Here is a 17156-nt window from a genome sequence, read left to right on the forward strand (position 1 = left end):
TCAATCCAGGCAGTGCACAGGTTGGTCAGTCTGGTCTTGCAGTCTCGGCTGATTGTTCTGTCTACCAGTAGCTGGTGTTTTGCGCCTCTGGTATTCTTGCCAATTCCTTTCTGTGTCCCGCTCATGTATTGACCCATGTGCCTGTTCATCTTAGCCGATATGATGCCTGACAGGAGCTTCCATGTAGTACTGAGGCAGGTTATTGGTCGGTAGTTGGAGGGGACCGGTCCCTTCTTGGGGTCCTTGGGGATCAGGACCGTCCGGCCTTCGGTTAGCCATTCCGGGTGTCTCTCGTTAACTAGCAGCTGGTTCATTTGTGCTGCCAGACGCTCGTGGAGTGCAGTCAGCTTCTTCAGCCAGTAGGCGTGAACCATGTCGGGCCCTGGTGCTGTCCAACTCTTCATACTGGAGACCCTTTCTTGGATATCTGCCACTGTGATGGTTACTGGACCCTGTTCAGGGAGGTCGCTGTGGTCTGCCCTCAGATCCTCTAGCCACTGAGCATTGCCGTTATGGGTTGCGTCCTTCTCCCATATGCTCTTCCAGTATTGCTCCGTCTCCAGCCTTGGTGGTGCTGTTCTCTTATTGTTCCCTTGCCACTGAGAGTACACCTTTGCTGGTTCTGTGGAGAACAGCTGGTTTATTCTCCTGCCTTCTATCTCTCTGGTGTACCTCCTCAAGCGGCTGGCCAAGGCTGTGAGTCTTTGCTTGGCAGTTTCCAAGGCCTCAGGTATGGACAGCTTGCTGTATTTCTTAGGCACCTTATTTGTCGCACCTTTCTGCAACTCCGTTAGTTGGCTAACCTCCCTCCGTGCTACTTTGATCTTGCCCTCTAGCCTCCTTCTCCATGGGGGGTACTGCACCTTGTGGCTGTTCAACTTGTAGCCAAGCATCTCACTGATCACTGCTGCCGTATTGTAGATCAGCTTGTTAGTGTCGGTAATCGTGGTTGTAGGTATATATATATATACCTACTGTGTGTGCAACCTATACCTATATATATATATATATATATATATATATATATATATATATATATATATATATATATATATATATATATATAATATCTTCTTTAATATCAAATATCTTTACCTTCAAAACTCACCTATTATACTTTCTGCCAGCTCATTCTAATTGGATGGTTTCCTGGCACAGACCCGGCTTTTAAGCCCAGTTCAGAGATTTTCAACAGGATTGAGGTCGGGGCTTTAGGAAGGCCATTCCAGAAGCTCAATGCTAGCCTGCTTTATCTATTCCCAACTAGTTTTGATCTGTTTGGGATCATTGTCCTGATTTGAGGTGAATTTGAGGAATTTGGAGATAGTCATCCTTCTTCATTATTCCATCAACTTCTTGCAGTGTACCTGTCATGGTCCTGGGTCTTTTGACCCAGCGTTTTATGTTTGAGTTTATTTTGTTCATTAGGTTATCTAAGTTCATTTGGTTATTAGACTCCTTGTGTTTTCTTCCCCTGTATTTAAGCTTCCCCTCACCCTTTGTGTTTCATGCTGCGTGTCTTATGTTATCAAGTTTGTATTATCATGCCTAAGTGTTTCTAGTTCTTATTATTTCCCCCTCCGTTTCCAACCATGTTAAATCTCCCCTGCTCTTCATGCGTTTCATGTCTGTGTCTTACGTTGTCAAGTTCTGGTTGTCGTGTCTAAGTCTGCATGTTTCTTGTTTTATTTTGAAAAAGGGGTCTTGTGTTCTGTGCTCATGCGGTTAGTTTTACTCTTGCCTGTGCATCATTATGTTTATCCTAGTCAGCTGTTTCCTCATGTGTCTCCACTTCCCCTAATCACCTCCTGTGTATTTAAGTCCTCTGTTTTCAGTGTGTGATTGTCAGGTCGTCTGTTGTCCACGCCATGTTTCCTATGCCATGCCATGCTTCCAAGTTTCTTGTCTAGGTTTTTCTTATTGTTTGTTTAGATTCCCCAGTTTAGGTTTGTGTTAATTTTGCTTCAGTTTGCCTTGCCCTTTGTTTGTATCTCTTCTACCAGCCATATTAAACGGCTCGCCTTTTGTTAACATTTCAAGTTCTGTTCCCTGTTCCTTGGAGTCTGCGTTTTGGGTCCTTTTCTCAATTCATACAGTCTGCCCTCGCCAGACTGTGACAGTACCAGTACCACTGGCAGCAAAACAGCCCCACAGCATGAACCTGCCACCACCATGCTTGACAGCTGGTACGGCGTTCTTAGGTAATAATAATGTTGGTCCACGATCAACATTATTTTCATGATGTAGCAACAAAGTGGTGACACATCTGAATAACTTGTAGCCTACTTATGTACATTTGTTTGAATCACTGATCTTGGAATCTGCAGTTGTTTAGAAATGGCTGCAAGACCTTCACAACCTTCCCAAATCTACAGTTCTCCTTCTTGGATCTTCACTGAGTTCCTTGGACTTTCCCATTGTTCCGAGTATTGGTCAGCCTAATGAGTGCCGTCAAACAAATCCTTTTAATACTGCAAAGAGAAACTACCAGCTGTACACAGTCATGATCACTAACGAGAAGTTAATTGGCCTTGTGAGTTAAAAGACATCATAGAACAATCAGCACCATTTAGTAAAAGATTTAAGAGTGTATGCATATTTTTGAGCCTGTTTGGATTAGAAAAAATCCAAAATAAATAGATAACTGAATTGAAACTTACCCAGTTCTTGTTTTTCAAAGTCATTAAAGATTTATCCTGTACAATCATCCCAGCCTAGAAATAGAACAGTTCCAAGAAATAATTAAAAGCCCAAAATTACCACGACATTCATGCCTATGATGAGTGGATGTAAACGTCTGACCAAAACTGTATATCTATGTATTACTCAGTGTAATGAAGCTGAAAGCTGATTATAAACTCATATTTTAAGCACAAGTCCACATAAATGTAAAATAATTTGATATTTTCACAACCTGGCAACCTTACAAATTGCTTATCCAGGGCTGAAAAACACTGCTGAACCTCTCATAAAAACATTAATTACCATTTTAATTATGTTAATTATTTCAGTATCATTTAATGCTTGGTTAGCGAATAGATGGATCATCTGCATCACAGCTGAGAAACTTTCTTAGATGATGACAAAGCATTTTTTCTTAAATCAAGTGTCAGTGTTTGATCAACCTAAACAGTGACACGTCTCTGTTCTGAAAGTTTAAACTAAAACTGCAGCTCCTCTCTGAAGAGGGAGTCTCTAATGTGACTCCATTATCGTGGTGCTATTAAAATTTTTATAGCCTAACAGACTGACGCAGACTGCAGACTGTCCTTCAGCTGCAGGACTTGCTTCAATGTGCTCGTCAGCAGACAGATGTCCTGCGAAAGTGTCATTGAGCAATGCATTGCTGCCCGGTGAGGTCCAGAGGGGGCTGAATTTGACCTCTGACCTCCCTTTGGCGTGCGGGGAGGTTAAAAATTAAAGGATGAATTTCCCAATGGAGTTGTTATCCAGGATGAGGGGACAGATTAGAGCTTGCAGAGGACACTTTGCAGGCATCAGACTGTAGAATTAGAGGAGAACAAACACTCTAAATTCAAGGACTTACTTCATACACTCCACAGAAAACTTGCTGCATACTGCCGTTGGCTGTGTTGTGTAGGTGGAGAGAGCATCTGTGGCACATTGAGACCTCGTGTGGATGTAATTTTATCTCTGTGATTGATTGATTTCCCTGTGTGTGCATTAAACTGAGTGCTTCCTGTTACAAAACTCCACTGCAGCCCGATTTGAATGTGAAACACCATTAACACGTGTTTATTTTTTACACAAAGCCTAATTTTATAATCTTTCCCAGTGACTGAAAATGTCCCCAAATGAGCTTATAGCTTAAATTCATATTCTCTCTGTTGCCTTTCAAGCTTTTACTCAGCGTCCTCCAATGATCATTCAGGATCACGGCCAAAAGCCAAAGCACCGCTCGCTCACTAAATATACCCTCGGCAGCCAGTTTCTTACCATCGTTGCATAATGTTGTCCTTTGTTAATGCCACTGTAAGAATGCACCCAGAGTTTGTGCTCAGCTGTCATCAGCTTGGCTCTACCTTTGCTTAAAAATATCTTAACATTCCCTCTAAATACTTTTTTCCCCCTTGTTGGATGTAGGTGCAGTCCGTTGGGCCGCACGGTGACAGCCCACCCAGCCGTGCCGTCCACTTCAGGACTCTGGAGAGGACCGACCATTATCCAGCCGGAGTCCTGGACCACCGTGAGTGCTCATAAACACACTCCAGAGGGGAGCTTCCTAAAGTAAAACACATGACGTGCCGTGTTTCAGCAGCACAGACACAAATCTGAGGTATTTTATTGTTGCATGAAGTACGCAGAAGTTTGGTGTCTCAGAAACGCTGTTTTAAGTCAAGTTTTCAAGGTGTGTATGCACATGTTAAATACTGGCAATAATAGTCTGTGGAGCTTCGAAAGAAATGTGTCTGGACTTTAAGACCGACAAAAACTGGTTCATCCCGAAGACAAAACTCCTAAAAACAAACTTAGCAACATAGTATATGCTGTACTGTGTAGCGAGGAATGTTCAGACCTCTACATTGGAGAGACCAAACAGCCACTTCACAAACGCATGGCTCCACCTCGACGGGACAAGACTCAGCGGTCCATCTCCATCTAAAGGACAAAGGTCACTCTTTTGAGGACGCCAATGTTCAAATTTTGGACAGAGAAGACAGATGGTTTGAAATAGGAGGAAAAGAAGCCATCTATGGCTACGTTCAGATGGCAGGCGAAAGCACATCAAATCCGACTTTTTTGACCCTGTGCGACCCATATCCGATCATGGTATGACAGTGTGAACAGCACAAATCCGATATTTTCAAATCCGATCTGGGCTACTTTCATATGTGTTACTGAATCCGATACATATCTGATGTTTTAGAAAGCGACTGCTGTTTGAATGGTCATGTCGCATTAAATCCGTGTCTTAAGTCACTGACACAAGACAGACACCAATTATCAGCGCCGGAGAAGACATCGTGAATGCTTCCTGGCCATCCAGTGTAGATGTTAGTGAAACTGTTGGGAAGACAACGTTGGAGAAATGTGAACATTTTATTTGTACAATACAATACAATTTTATTTATATAGCACATTTAAAAAACCACAGGTACTGTATGCCAAAGTGCTTCACAGAACGAGTTAAGAGCAATAATAAATACAAGTACAAAACACAAAATACAAAAAACAAATAAAATATACTAACAGGCGGGAGACATAACTAACCAATAATACACCAGGCATAGTAGGCACAACCCAAAAGGCTGAAGGTTAAAACATTATAAACATTAATAAAGCGAAAAAGATAAGTTACAATACACTAAAAATGCGGGCTCTAGGAGGCGGGGAAAGCAAGGCTAAACAAATACGTTTTTAATCGAGATTTAAAAGATTGAATTGAATCAGACGCCCGAATAGCTAGAAGGAGGTTATTCCAGAGGTAGGGTGCGAAAGCGGCGAAAGCGGCGAATGCGCGGTCACCTCTGGTCTTGAGCCGAGATCTAGGTCGCACCAGGAGCATTTGACCTGCTGATCTAAGCGCTCTCCCAGGGGTATAAAAGCTGAGGAGATCCGTAAGATAGCTGGGCACGGTGTTATTTATGATTTTAAAAGTGAGCAATATGATTTTAAAATCAATACGGAATTTAATAGGGAGCCAGTGCAGGTCGGAAAGAACTGGAGTAATAGACTCAAACCTGCCAGTTCCAGTTAAGAGACGCGCAGCCACATTTTGAACGAGCTGCAGTTTGTGAACAAGGGCAGAATTGAGACCAGTGTAAAGGGAATTACAGTAATCTAACCTTGATGTAATAAAAGGCATGGATAAGTTTCTCCAGGTCCTTACGTGGTAAGTAGGGCTTGGCCTTAGAGGTTAGACGTAATTTATTGAAACTCGATTTAACTACAGAGGACACATGTTTGTGCAACTTGAAGGAACTGTCCAAGACAACACCCAGGTTCCTCACAGTGTCAGAAAGGGAGTCAGCAAAGGGCCTGAGAATACCAATTAGTTCAGCCTGAGAGGAGGGAGTATCAAAGATTACAATTTCAGTCTTCTTATCATTTAGAATGAGGGAATTGCTCAGTAGCCAGATTTTAACTTCATTCATACAATCGGAGAAGTGTTGCAACGACAACGTGACATCCTCAGCCAGTTCAAAATAGATTTGAATGTCATCCGCATAAAAGTGAAAAGAAATATTGTATTTATCAAAGATTCGGCCCAAGGGTAACAAGTATAAAGAGAACAGCATGGGACCCAACACAGACCCCTGGGGGACACAGGGGTAACAGGGGCAATGGAGGAGGAGTAGGTACCCATGGTGACAGAAAAGGACCTTTCTGAGAGATAGGATTTAAACCAGCTAAGGGCACTGCCCGTGATGCCCACCAGATGTTTAAGCCTCATTAAAAGGACATTATGGTCCACCAAATCAAAAGCAGAGGACAAATCAAGCAAAATTAACACCACAGGGCGCCCTGAGTCAGCAATTGAGAGAAGATCATTAAAGACTCTCAGTAATGCAGTTTCCGTGCTATGGCGTGGCTTAAAGCCCGACTGAAATTTTTCCTCGATATTATTTGCATCCAAATAAGTTTGAAGTTGGGAATGAACAATCTTCTCTAGGATTTTAGACAGAAACGGGAGTTTGGAAATGGGTCTAAAGTTAGCGAGATAATTCTGATCAAGGGAGGTCTTTTTGAGTATAGGTTGCACTACAGCATGTTTAAAAGCAGCCGGAACACAACCCGATAACAATGACAGGTTAATTAATGATAGAATACAGGGCTCGATAATGTTAAACCCATCTTTAATAATACGAGATGGAAGGATGTCATGAGCAGCGTTTGAGTTGAGTGTATCTGGACCTTCAGTACTGGTGTACCCTCAAGAGTACTGTATAATCTGCAGATTCTGACAGAAATCTGTAACTATCCTTTGAAGCATCTAAAACAGCAATAAGGATAATTATTAGGCCATATGTAAATAACAAAATAACTTTATAACTTAAAGCAAAATTGGGAAACGTAAAGTCCAAAACAAATCTTTATAGTAAGGGCCATCAGTCAAACCATCTATGAACAGAGGGCGGGGCTTTACGACACCAACTGTCTGCTATCTAAAATTCAGTTTTGAGATCCCTTCCCAGACGCCTTAACGCCCACGCACATCCTGGGCCTTCTAAACTCAGGTACTCACATGATAGGGTGGGGCTAGGTTTCACAATGAGCCCACACGAAAGCCTGGCTGATTGTGAGCTACACCTATTTTCACAACTTGGCTCATGTGATTAGGTAGAGGATCATTAGGGGGTCCTTTGTCCCTCTCGGGGGGGATACTCCCACAGGGCTAAAATCTGGGACTCTCCACCATTTGACCCTAGAACTGAAGAAGCTTCTCGGTTGAGAGGTGAAACGTCTTGAAGCAACTTAAAGAAGTCCAGACGCTTTTCTTTCCAAGCTCCTTAGACTATGTTGACCTGGATGACTGAGAACCTTCACAGACACTGGCAATAATAATAAAATGATGTAGTTGTAATGTTGTACGCGTTATTCAGTATACAAAAGTCTTGAGCCACTCCTCATGTCTTTGTGTTTTACTTCAAAGGCATAGTTCTTTTGTATCTTTAGTTACTTTGTTATTAGCAACCTATCATAAAAACACACCATTTGTTTCAATTTCTTTGGTTGAATCTGTGAAAAATATCAAAGATAACACAGTTTGACAGACATAAAATAGTATTTTTGCACCAGAAAGGTGATTCACAAAGAGATATAGCTGAAAGCTTGGCATATCTCAGCATGGTGTGCACTCTGTCCTTAAAAATTTTGAGGAAACTGGACAAGTACAGCAGATGAATACTATCTAAAAGTCACGTTCTTAAGAAACAGGGGGGGGGGGGGGGGGGGGGGGGGAATCCAGCAAAGACCTGACACTGTCAGGTGAGGCTGTATGCAGGCAGGAGTGGTGGTAAGGAGGACCCAAAGTGCAGACTCACAGAGATGGAATGTAAACTCAAACTTAGATTTATTGTAAAATAAAAACCAAAAACTAAACTGAAAACGACAAAACCAAACAGGCTGACAGGCAGAACACACAGCATGATAAGACACTAGATCGTGACACAGACAGAGGAACACACAGGGCTTAAATACACAGAGGGCGCAATCAAGGAATGGAAGGCAGGAGGGAAACACAGCTGGGACAAATCAGGGCTAACGAGACAAGGGAAGCAAAATCAGGGACTTTCAAAGTAAAACAGGAAACATAATACAGAGACGCGGACTTGACAAGGGGATAAAGATGACAGAGGAGACAGAGCAACTATAGAACACAGATACATAAACCATAGGACAGAGAACTCTAACAAATAAACCAAAAGACTAGAAATGATAAAAAATGGCTAAGTCAAAGTTCAACAATAATGAAAACTCAAAACTCTGGGTCAACGACCCAGGTCTCCTAACAGACACAGGACACGAGAAATGCATCTGGACCTTCAGCTGATCCAGCTACTGTTCATTGAAGCCTCATTGAAATGGTCTCAGTGAAAGCGTGGCTGTCAGGAAGCAATCATTAATGGAGGGAAACAGGGAGGAAAGGCTGACATCTTGGCGATCTTTGTCATAATTGTTGAATTATGAATTTTTGATCCATCATGTAATACCATCTGGAAACCATCTGATTGGCAGCAGCTTCATTTTTCACCATGACAATGATCCTAAACACAATGCCAATGCAGTAAAATAATACCTCGATTGAAAAACACATAGTGGAACACTATCGGCCATGGATTTAGCCTCCCCAGAGCCTGGATCTCAACATTATCGAAGCAGTGTGGGATCATGCTGACAGAGAACGGAACAAAAGGCAGAAACAACCAAAGAAGAGCTTTGAATGTCCTTCAAGAAGCCTGGAGAACTATTCCAGCTGCCTAAGACTGTCCTGAAGAATAAAGATGGTCACAACTCATTAGAGTTGTACAAACTCTGTTTTTGCCTCATATATTTGCACGTTTCAGTAGATCACATTTTCCTAGAAAGATATAAAGAAAGGGTTGACTCAAGACTTTTGCATAGCACTGTAGTATAAGGGTGGAACAGTAGCAGTAAAAATAATACCTGTAAAGTAGCCATAGCAACTACAAACATCTGGGGGGAAAAATCCCATTAAGTACTGTGTTTACAAAGTGTCATAGCGTACATGTTACTCCTGTGTGCCTCAGAGCTTCACTGTGGTGGTCATTAAAAACACATCAGTGAGTCACACTGTTGCACTGACTCACATGTTGCATTATTACCATGAAAACAACAGAAAATGTGGATCAATCCGCTACTAAAAATAGTCCACATTAAACGTACTGTGAGCCTTTCAGATTTTTTTATTTTTTTTAATGGGATTTGCTGGTAGAAGATAGAACTGTAGTATATTCTGTTGAGTAGAGTTTGACCAGACTTGTCTTTGTCCTCAGATGAGCCAGCGATGGAGGGTCTGGGTATGACTCCACAACTGGAGACTGGAGAGCTGCTGATCATCACCACTGTGCTGTTGCTGTGGGCAGGTCAGCTTGCACCAACAGACACCATCCAATGGACACTCTAAGCATCTCTTCTGAATAATTTTCCTTTCTAACTCCGTTAACCGCCTTAATGTATTCAATAAAATTCATGTGTTAATTTAATATGACCTGAATCTAGTGCTTGAGACCGCAAACTCATCAAGCGAGGGATGTTTTTGACTTCTTTTCTCTTTGCTTTCCACACCGCCAGCCGTCATCGCCCTTTTCTGCCGGCAGTACGACATCATCAAAGACAACGACTCCAACGGCACCAAGGAGAAAGCCAAGCGGCCGCTGGTCCGAGCCACTTCCTCCTACTACAATGCCTCAGCTGGCAGCTCGCCCATCTACCACAACGGAGCCGTCCGCAGCAGCAGGGTGACTCATTTACTAAAACTTCCTCCTCTTCCTCCCCTCTTCGTCTTGCTGCAGAACTCCTCTATAATGCACGCTCGCTCCTGGCTGCCAGGAGTATTTTGTTTCCTCTGTAGAGTCTTTGTAGTTGCATCAGAGATCTCCTAGCAACTAGAGCTACTGCCATCGCAGCTAAATATAAAACAGCCGGGCTGAAAACAGAGAGCAGCGCAAACGCCCATTCAGTTGTTGCTGAGCATCTCCTCAGTTAAAGCGAACAGGCAGACGATTTGTTTTTGTTTTTCCACATGCGAGCAGCTTTAATTAGACACACCAGCTACAGGTGTCCTGGTTGCAGCGCCCCCTAATGGCCACATTTCATTTATCACCCATTTCGTCATCTGCAAGATTACTGGTGCAGAGAATAACATCAGATAGAAGAACATTTCTTCACTTGTGGTGTTGAGTAGAGAAAGCGAGGCTGTACGTTCACGGCCTCATTACAAACTCTCAGAGGAAGGTTACAACAAATCATAAAACTTTGGTCATTAAGAGGAAGGAAACAGAGGACACAGATTATGTGCGTTAATAGAATAAGGAACTATCCAGCAGCCTGAATCCCGGTGCTGTGAAAAAGTAACTGCCCCCTTTATTAAATCATGTATTAAGTCAGTGACATTTATCAGTCTGGAAAGGGTTAAAAAGTCATTTCTGAGTCTTTGGGACTCCAGTGAACCACAGTGAGAGTCATTATCCACACATGCAGGAAACTTGGAACAGCGGTGAAGCTTCCCAGGAGTGACCAGCCAACCAAAATTACTCCAACAGCTTCGATGGCTCATCCAGGAGGTCACAAAAGAACCACAACAACATTGAAAGAACTGCATGACTCACTTGTGTCAGTTAAGGTCAGAGTTCATGATTCAACAATAAAACAGAGACTGGACAAAAATGGAGAAAACCACTGCTGACCAAAAAGATCACAAAAGCTTGTATCACATTTACCAAAAACATCTTGATGATCCCCAAGAAAATATTCTGTGGACTGACGAGACAAAAGCTGAACTTTCTGGAAGGTTCAAGTCCTGTTACATCTGACATAAAACTAACAGCATTTCATAAAAAGAACATCACAGCAACCGTCAAACATGGTGGTGGTAGTGTGATGGGGCTGCTTTGCTGTTTCAGGACGACTTGCTGTAACTGATAGAACCATGAATTCTGCTCTCTACCAGATAATCGTGAAGGAGAATGTCCGACCATCAGTTCAAGACCTGAAGCTCAAGAGCACTTGGGTTATGCATCAGGACAATGATCAGAGACACACCAGCAGAAATAAACAAAATGTTTTTGGAGTGAAGTCAAACTCTGGATTTAAATTAGATTGCAATGCTTTGCACTGACCTTAAACAGGTCGTTCATGCTGGAAACCCTCCAATGTGTCTGAATTAAAACAATTCTGCAAAGAAGAGTGGGACAAAATTCCTCCACAGCGATGTGAAAGACTCATTGCCAGCGGATTTTCGCGAAGCAGACGCTCTCATGACTCATTTAACTGCAAAATGATCTTGGTGCTCAGCAGCCTTGCTTTTACAAGGGGGAGTACTAGTTAAGTTGAGTCTCATGTTGCACAGAGATTCATGCTCATTTGGTGCAGACTGACTTAGATTGATTGAATGCTGGAAATCTGTGTTTCTGAATTTGCGTTTAGGATCATTTGCAAACTTTTGCCAAGTGGTCTCAGAGTGATTGCAGTCTGTTTCAAGACAGGTTGCCTCCCTCCAGGCAATCAAAAGTGTTCATGCTTTTGGTGTCGCAACTACTTGCAGCACTCGATCATGAAAAAATGCAGTGCAATCACCAGCTTTTCTGGTTTTCTAGTTCAATTTTCTGGTCGCAAAGAGGTTGACATGCTGTTTTTACTTTAATGTGACGGAGACAGTCAGTTTGGTTTGGGAAAGGTTCACAGCTTGGATTAAAATACGGCCCTTCACAAAATGAACCATGGTCAGCCAGTGCATTTAGATGCAATGCCACTGAGTCCTTTAAAAGCTTCTATGTGGCATGGTAAGTTTGAAGTGAGCGACAGCCTGTGTGACTCCAAATCATAAATGTGGAGTTTACAGATTTCTGTCCTCTGCTGCGCTCTGTTTTAAAATCTTTTCCTTTAATCCATCGCCTGTCTATATGTATCAAAGAGTGTTTGTGGAGAGAATGTCCCGGAACATTTTGGCAGGGCATCTGTCTGTCGGAAGTTAATTCACACTTCCCGTTCTAATTGGCCTCTCTCGCTGCGAGAACCTGTGACTTCACTGCTCGCGATGTACGGGTCAATTGACCGCCCACCGCGCGCAGCTCGCACTGTTTATTCATACAGGACAGCTTCCAGTGGTGTCAAAGTGAGAGAAAGGCAGCGTTACTTTGAGCGTTTACGGAGCTGAAACTGCACTGGCTGGATTTAATGGTTAATTTAATTATAAAAACACCACTCTTATCTTAATTTAGTCTTTTCTTATTGGCATTTCTGCAGCTTTTAAGTGTCCTTACAGTTTATTAGCTACTTCTCGTGAGTTTAATCCTTTAAAAAAATAATTCATTTAGGGCTATGTCTACTTTCCTGGGGATATATGTGCACACACAGATTTCTGCAGAGATTTAAATACCAAAGCCTAATGATGGATTCAAAATAAAAGCATCCTACTTTAAATAGGATAGTCTTTAAATAAAAAGCTCCTGGGAGCAGTTAGTTCTCTGCTCACCCTCGCTCATTGATTGGCAAGTAAATCTCTGACATGCATGACATGCTGTGGTCTGTGATTCACGTCTCATGGTGTGCTCCTTCTCTTTCAGCTGCACAGGGCCTCCTCCTCCATCAGCATCATCAGGGTCTGAGATGCGGGTGCCGGATCGGAGCCTCTTGGACAAGCGAGGAGGATTTACAAACTCAGAGTCCAATCTATTGTAAAATATGGGCCAAGTAAGGAACCACTCCATGCAAATCAGACTGAAATGAGAGCGAGGAGCCATGCTGCGGAGACCGTGGACGGCTGCTGCTCTCTAGTGGCCAGAGACTCGGGGGGCTCAGAAACAGCTGGAAGGAAGCTGGACTCATCTGAAGTGCGGCCAAACTAATCTCCCGTTTTCTTCTCTCTGATGTCAAAGACTGAAGTGTGAATATTTGCCAGCATGTCGGCCCGACCGTGTGCCAAGTCCCACTCGCCTCAGACTCATTCATTTTCAGCAGACATTCTTTCATCTCGGGTGTTCAGCTCATCCCTTTTTCTTTTTACCCGCTGTAGAACCACACGTTTGAAATCCTGTCTGGATGGTTATTTAATGGGATTAATTCACATTACTTTCATGTTCGGTAATTTAGCATCGCAATTCAAATCTGTACATAGGCTGAAGGTGATTGTAAAGGTAATTCACAGAAGCATTTGAATGTAGGAGGTGGTAGTGGGGAATTTACATTGTAAAACAATTCATAATTAGTTTAATTAAATCATTGAAATTGTGTGATCGCCTTTTAAATTAAGTTTAAGCTTTTTGTTTTCTCAGAGTTTCTAAAAGCAGAAATGATGTGAACAACTCTCAAGATATATCACCTGAAGTTTCCAGCAGCTTCTCTTGTTGTTTCGGATTTTGTTAAAAGGTTTTATTTCTATCTGAGCCACTTAAAAGTACAGCTCTAAACCTTGTCTGTCCCTCAAAAACACCTATTTTTACAGCTTAACTTACACTCAATGGCCACTTCATTATGCATGTCTGATAAACAGCTCATTAAGCATTAAAATTTCTAATTAGCCAATCAAGTGCAAGCAACTCAGGGCATGTAGACATGGTCAAAATGACTTACTGAACATAAGCTCAAACAGAGCTGGACAGTAGAAGATTTGAAAAATGTTGCCTGGTCTGATGATTCTCAATTTCTGCTACAACGTTCAGATGGTTGAGTCAAAATTTGGTGTAACAACATGAAAGCATGGATCCATTCTGTCTTGTACTAACCGTTCAGGCTGCTGGTGGTGTCATGATGTGGGGGATATTTTCTTGGTACACTTTAGGCCCCTTAGTACCAACTGAGCATAATTTAAACACCACAGCTTAGAGCATTGTTACTGACCATGTCCATCCCTTTATGACCACAGTTTACCATCTTCTGATAACACGCCATGTCACAAAGCTTAGATCATCTCAAACTAGTTTCTTGAACATGACAATGAGTTCTCTGTACTCAAATGGCCTCCACAGTCACCAGATCTCTATCCCATTGAGCACATTTGGGATGTGGTTGAACATCAAATTCTAATCATGAAAGGCCAAACCAGTGTACCCAATAAAGTGTCTGGTAAATCACAACATTAGCAACATCAACTCTAGGTAGAAAACCATTTGCAGTTGCGTTTGCCAACAGAAAACAAAATGTGAAGCAATTAGAGGTACTCTCTGAACACCAGACATCCCTGGACGTTGTCCTCTGGGCACTTTTAGAAAGACGTTTCTTTATGTCTAAATTTGTTTAAAAAAATGTAAGTTTAGTAAACATCTACAACACAACCAGCTGTTGTAGCTGTTTGTTCTCCTGCTGCAGAACTGTTCAGTTTTTAGTGAAACTCGCACACAGAAATGACCTGATCCTTGTTCCCAGTGGATCTGAATTCTTATTGGTTTGTGCAATACAGCCAACCAATGACAAGTAACCTCATAAGAGTAAGCCATATTTTGGGATGGATGATGTATTCTCAGTATACTGGTTGCAGTATATTGAGTTTAAAGCCTATAATATATCTGGATAGATGACATCTCATTGCCATTATGCACAATATGGACACTTAGTGAATTTTCTCGTGCCAAAAGCCAAACTTTCTGTCTTTGGAAAGGTCCTCTGAAAAAGCTTTTAGGCCAGGGTACATAATCAAACTGCATCAAATGCTATTATCTGCAAAGCCATTATTTTCTGTCATGGGTTCATCAAGCAGGAAATTAACATGAAATGTTGTCAGTGTGAGCCTACTGGTGCATTAGGATGATTAGCAGATCACCAGCTAATCAATAGGCACCGTTTGCAGGAGTGCAGATGTTAACATCAATAAGGTTTTGCATCAGTGCACACAAACACGTGACACTTTTGCTGCTCAAACAGAAAAATCCTTTTGATGGAGCTAAGACTGAGTTTGAAGCTTTTATCTGCCATGTTTTATAAATGGACTTAAACAAATATCAATTTTGATAACTGCTGTATGCAGATTGGACACAAGGTGGCGCCTGAACTCCATCACATACAGTTTTTTGTTCTGCAAGCTGCAGGGGTATTTGTGCATCTGCATCTCTATCTGTGCAGGTAAAGCATCTAAGACGAGATCATAGATTTAAAATGAGCTTTTTTTTTCTTTGTTTGTTTTAATGCTATTATTGTACTGGATTGCTCTGATGCATGGAGAATCTGAGAAAGTTTTTTTCTCTAAGATTTCAGTGACTTCACTGATTATGAATCTAAAAACATCTATTTTTCAAAGCAAAAAGAGTTTTGCTTAATACTATCCTCTTTTCAGAGGATTATTCATCCCATTCTTCACACGTTAGCAGATGAACAACACCATCAGAACCTGGCCTGCAGTTAACGAGAGGCAAGGTCTGCATATCATTCAGAAGTAAGTGTATATTTCTGCTTCATTTGAATAAAGGGAAATGTCACTAATTCACCTCACACAGAGCGTGATTTGCAGCTGTAAGGCTTTCCGGGTCAGAGGTCACAGGAAGGAAGGGCTTCCACCTCAGGCACGTGTCGACCTTCTGAGTTAAAAGTGAAATATGTTCCTGAAATGTTTTGTCCTCTCTTCCTAAAAACAAAAAGACAGGAGTGGAGGAATCCTCAGTGACTGCGGAGGTAAAGGGCAGGTCGCCTTCACCAACAGTCTGAAATATCACGGCTTGCCCGGGGCTCGTCATCCTCTTTGATGCTCTGAGGGAGTCTGCGACAAGTCTGTGGTAATACTGAGGCAGAGGAGCGAGGGAACAGGATCGATCAAGCGCTGCTGACTGAATCATTGACTGTGGATAAATCCTCTTCTTTAATGTTGTACTGACTCTCCCATCACATTTCCTCTTTAAAAGGGAAAAAAAAACATCCACTTTCCTGCCGGTGCCAGGGATTCATTCTCAGTTAATGAGATTTTAATCAGACATACATAACAGCACCCTCCACACTGACATTTAAAGAAGTCATTAAGGTTTGCCTTTAAAAGGTGTTCGAATGTTCTCTACAGTACGCTCGACCCACACATATCCTGACCAGATATGTATTTTTTAAATTATTTTATTCCATCCAATTAAAATTCGGTAAGATACCCTCACATGTTTCTCAAGCTGAAGTGAAATTAAAGATCAAATTAACAATCTGTCATGCCACCAGTCAGATGATCATATAAATAGGCTAAAATATTCCAGAACCAGCACACATTAGCTTGCCCAATGGATACACTGTGTAGAGACTGCACAGTATCCATTGTACACGCTTATACACTTAACTGTAATGTGCAATTTTACACATGTTTTCTTCCAATTAAAGAGTTGTGCCGCCAGATTTCTTTCGTTTACTCCAACATTTGTTTATCATGTAGAAAACACTGAGATGTGTTGTGGAAATTGCTCTTTTTCCCTCATATTAAGGGTGACCTCAAGGATTAAATGTGTTGTTAAACTTCTTTATACTGACAGAAATGGGACTTTTACTGGTCTGAGTTTGAGAGGATGAAACTCACAAACATCCAAACTCCAAGTTTCTATAAGGTCTATAAGACCAGAATCTAACAGGCATTTCTTTAACTGCTAGATTCATTTATACAATTACTTCAAATTAGTTTCTTCCAGCTCTTCAGTCTTCATGATGTGTTTTGCCTAAAACTCATTGACGCACAGAAGAATTAAAACCCACAAGCTCCAGAGCAGGGCCTTACCTGGCAAAGCCATCTCAGCAAACTGTCAGACATACTTTTGAAGAAGTCTTTGTATTTATTTATTTTGCCTTAATATTTATCAAATCTCTATATTTTTTTCACCGTCAGAGACATTTAGTAAAGAAAATAAAGCCGACCAATGTTCTACCGGTCAAAATATTTAGTCCTGAACCTCTTGAGGAAAGAGTTAAAACTTAAACGTCCAGCAACAGGAAGTGTTACTGGATTGAAACCACAACTCTCCTGGGAGTCTTATAACATTTTGACCTTGCATGCCTCC

At 41.8% G+C, this 17156-nt stretch overlaps 1 protein-coding gene across 1 annotated transcript in view; it reads left to right on the forward strand.

Moving 5' to 3' along the window:
* LOC146608180 (fibronectin type III domain-containing protein 4-like) overlaps positions 1-12812 on the forward strand; it is a 62210-nt gene extending 49398 nt beyond the window's left edge. Inside the window, exons 4-7 of the mRNA XM_085347770.1 lie at positions 4105-4207; positions 9480-9569; positions 9778-9944; positions 12771-12812. Coding sequence (XP_085203896.1) covers positions 4105-4207; positions 9480-9569; positions 9778-9944; positions 12771-12812 — 402 coding nt within the window. The remainder of the gene's footprint in view (positions 1-4104; positions 4208-9479; positions 9570-9777; positions 9945-12770) is intronic.
* Positions 12813-17156: the final 4344 nt, after the last annotated feature.

Source organism: Diplotaxodon limnothrissa, linkage group LG23 (assembly GCF_057381915.1).
Source record: "Diplotaxodon limnothrissa isolate DT_005_m linkage group LG23, D_limnothrissa_male_GT1.1, whole genome shotgun sequence".
Classification (NCBI taxonomy): Eukaryota; Metazoa; Chordata; class Actinopteri; order Cichliformes; family Cichlidae; genus Diplotaxodon; species Diplotaxodon limnothrissa.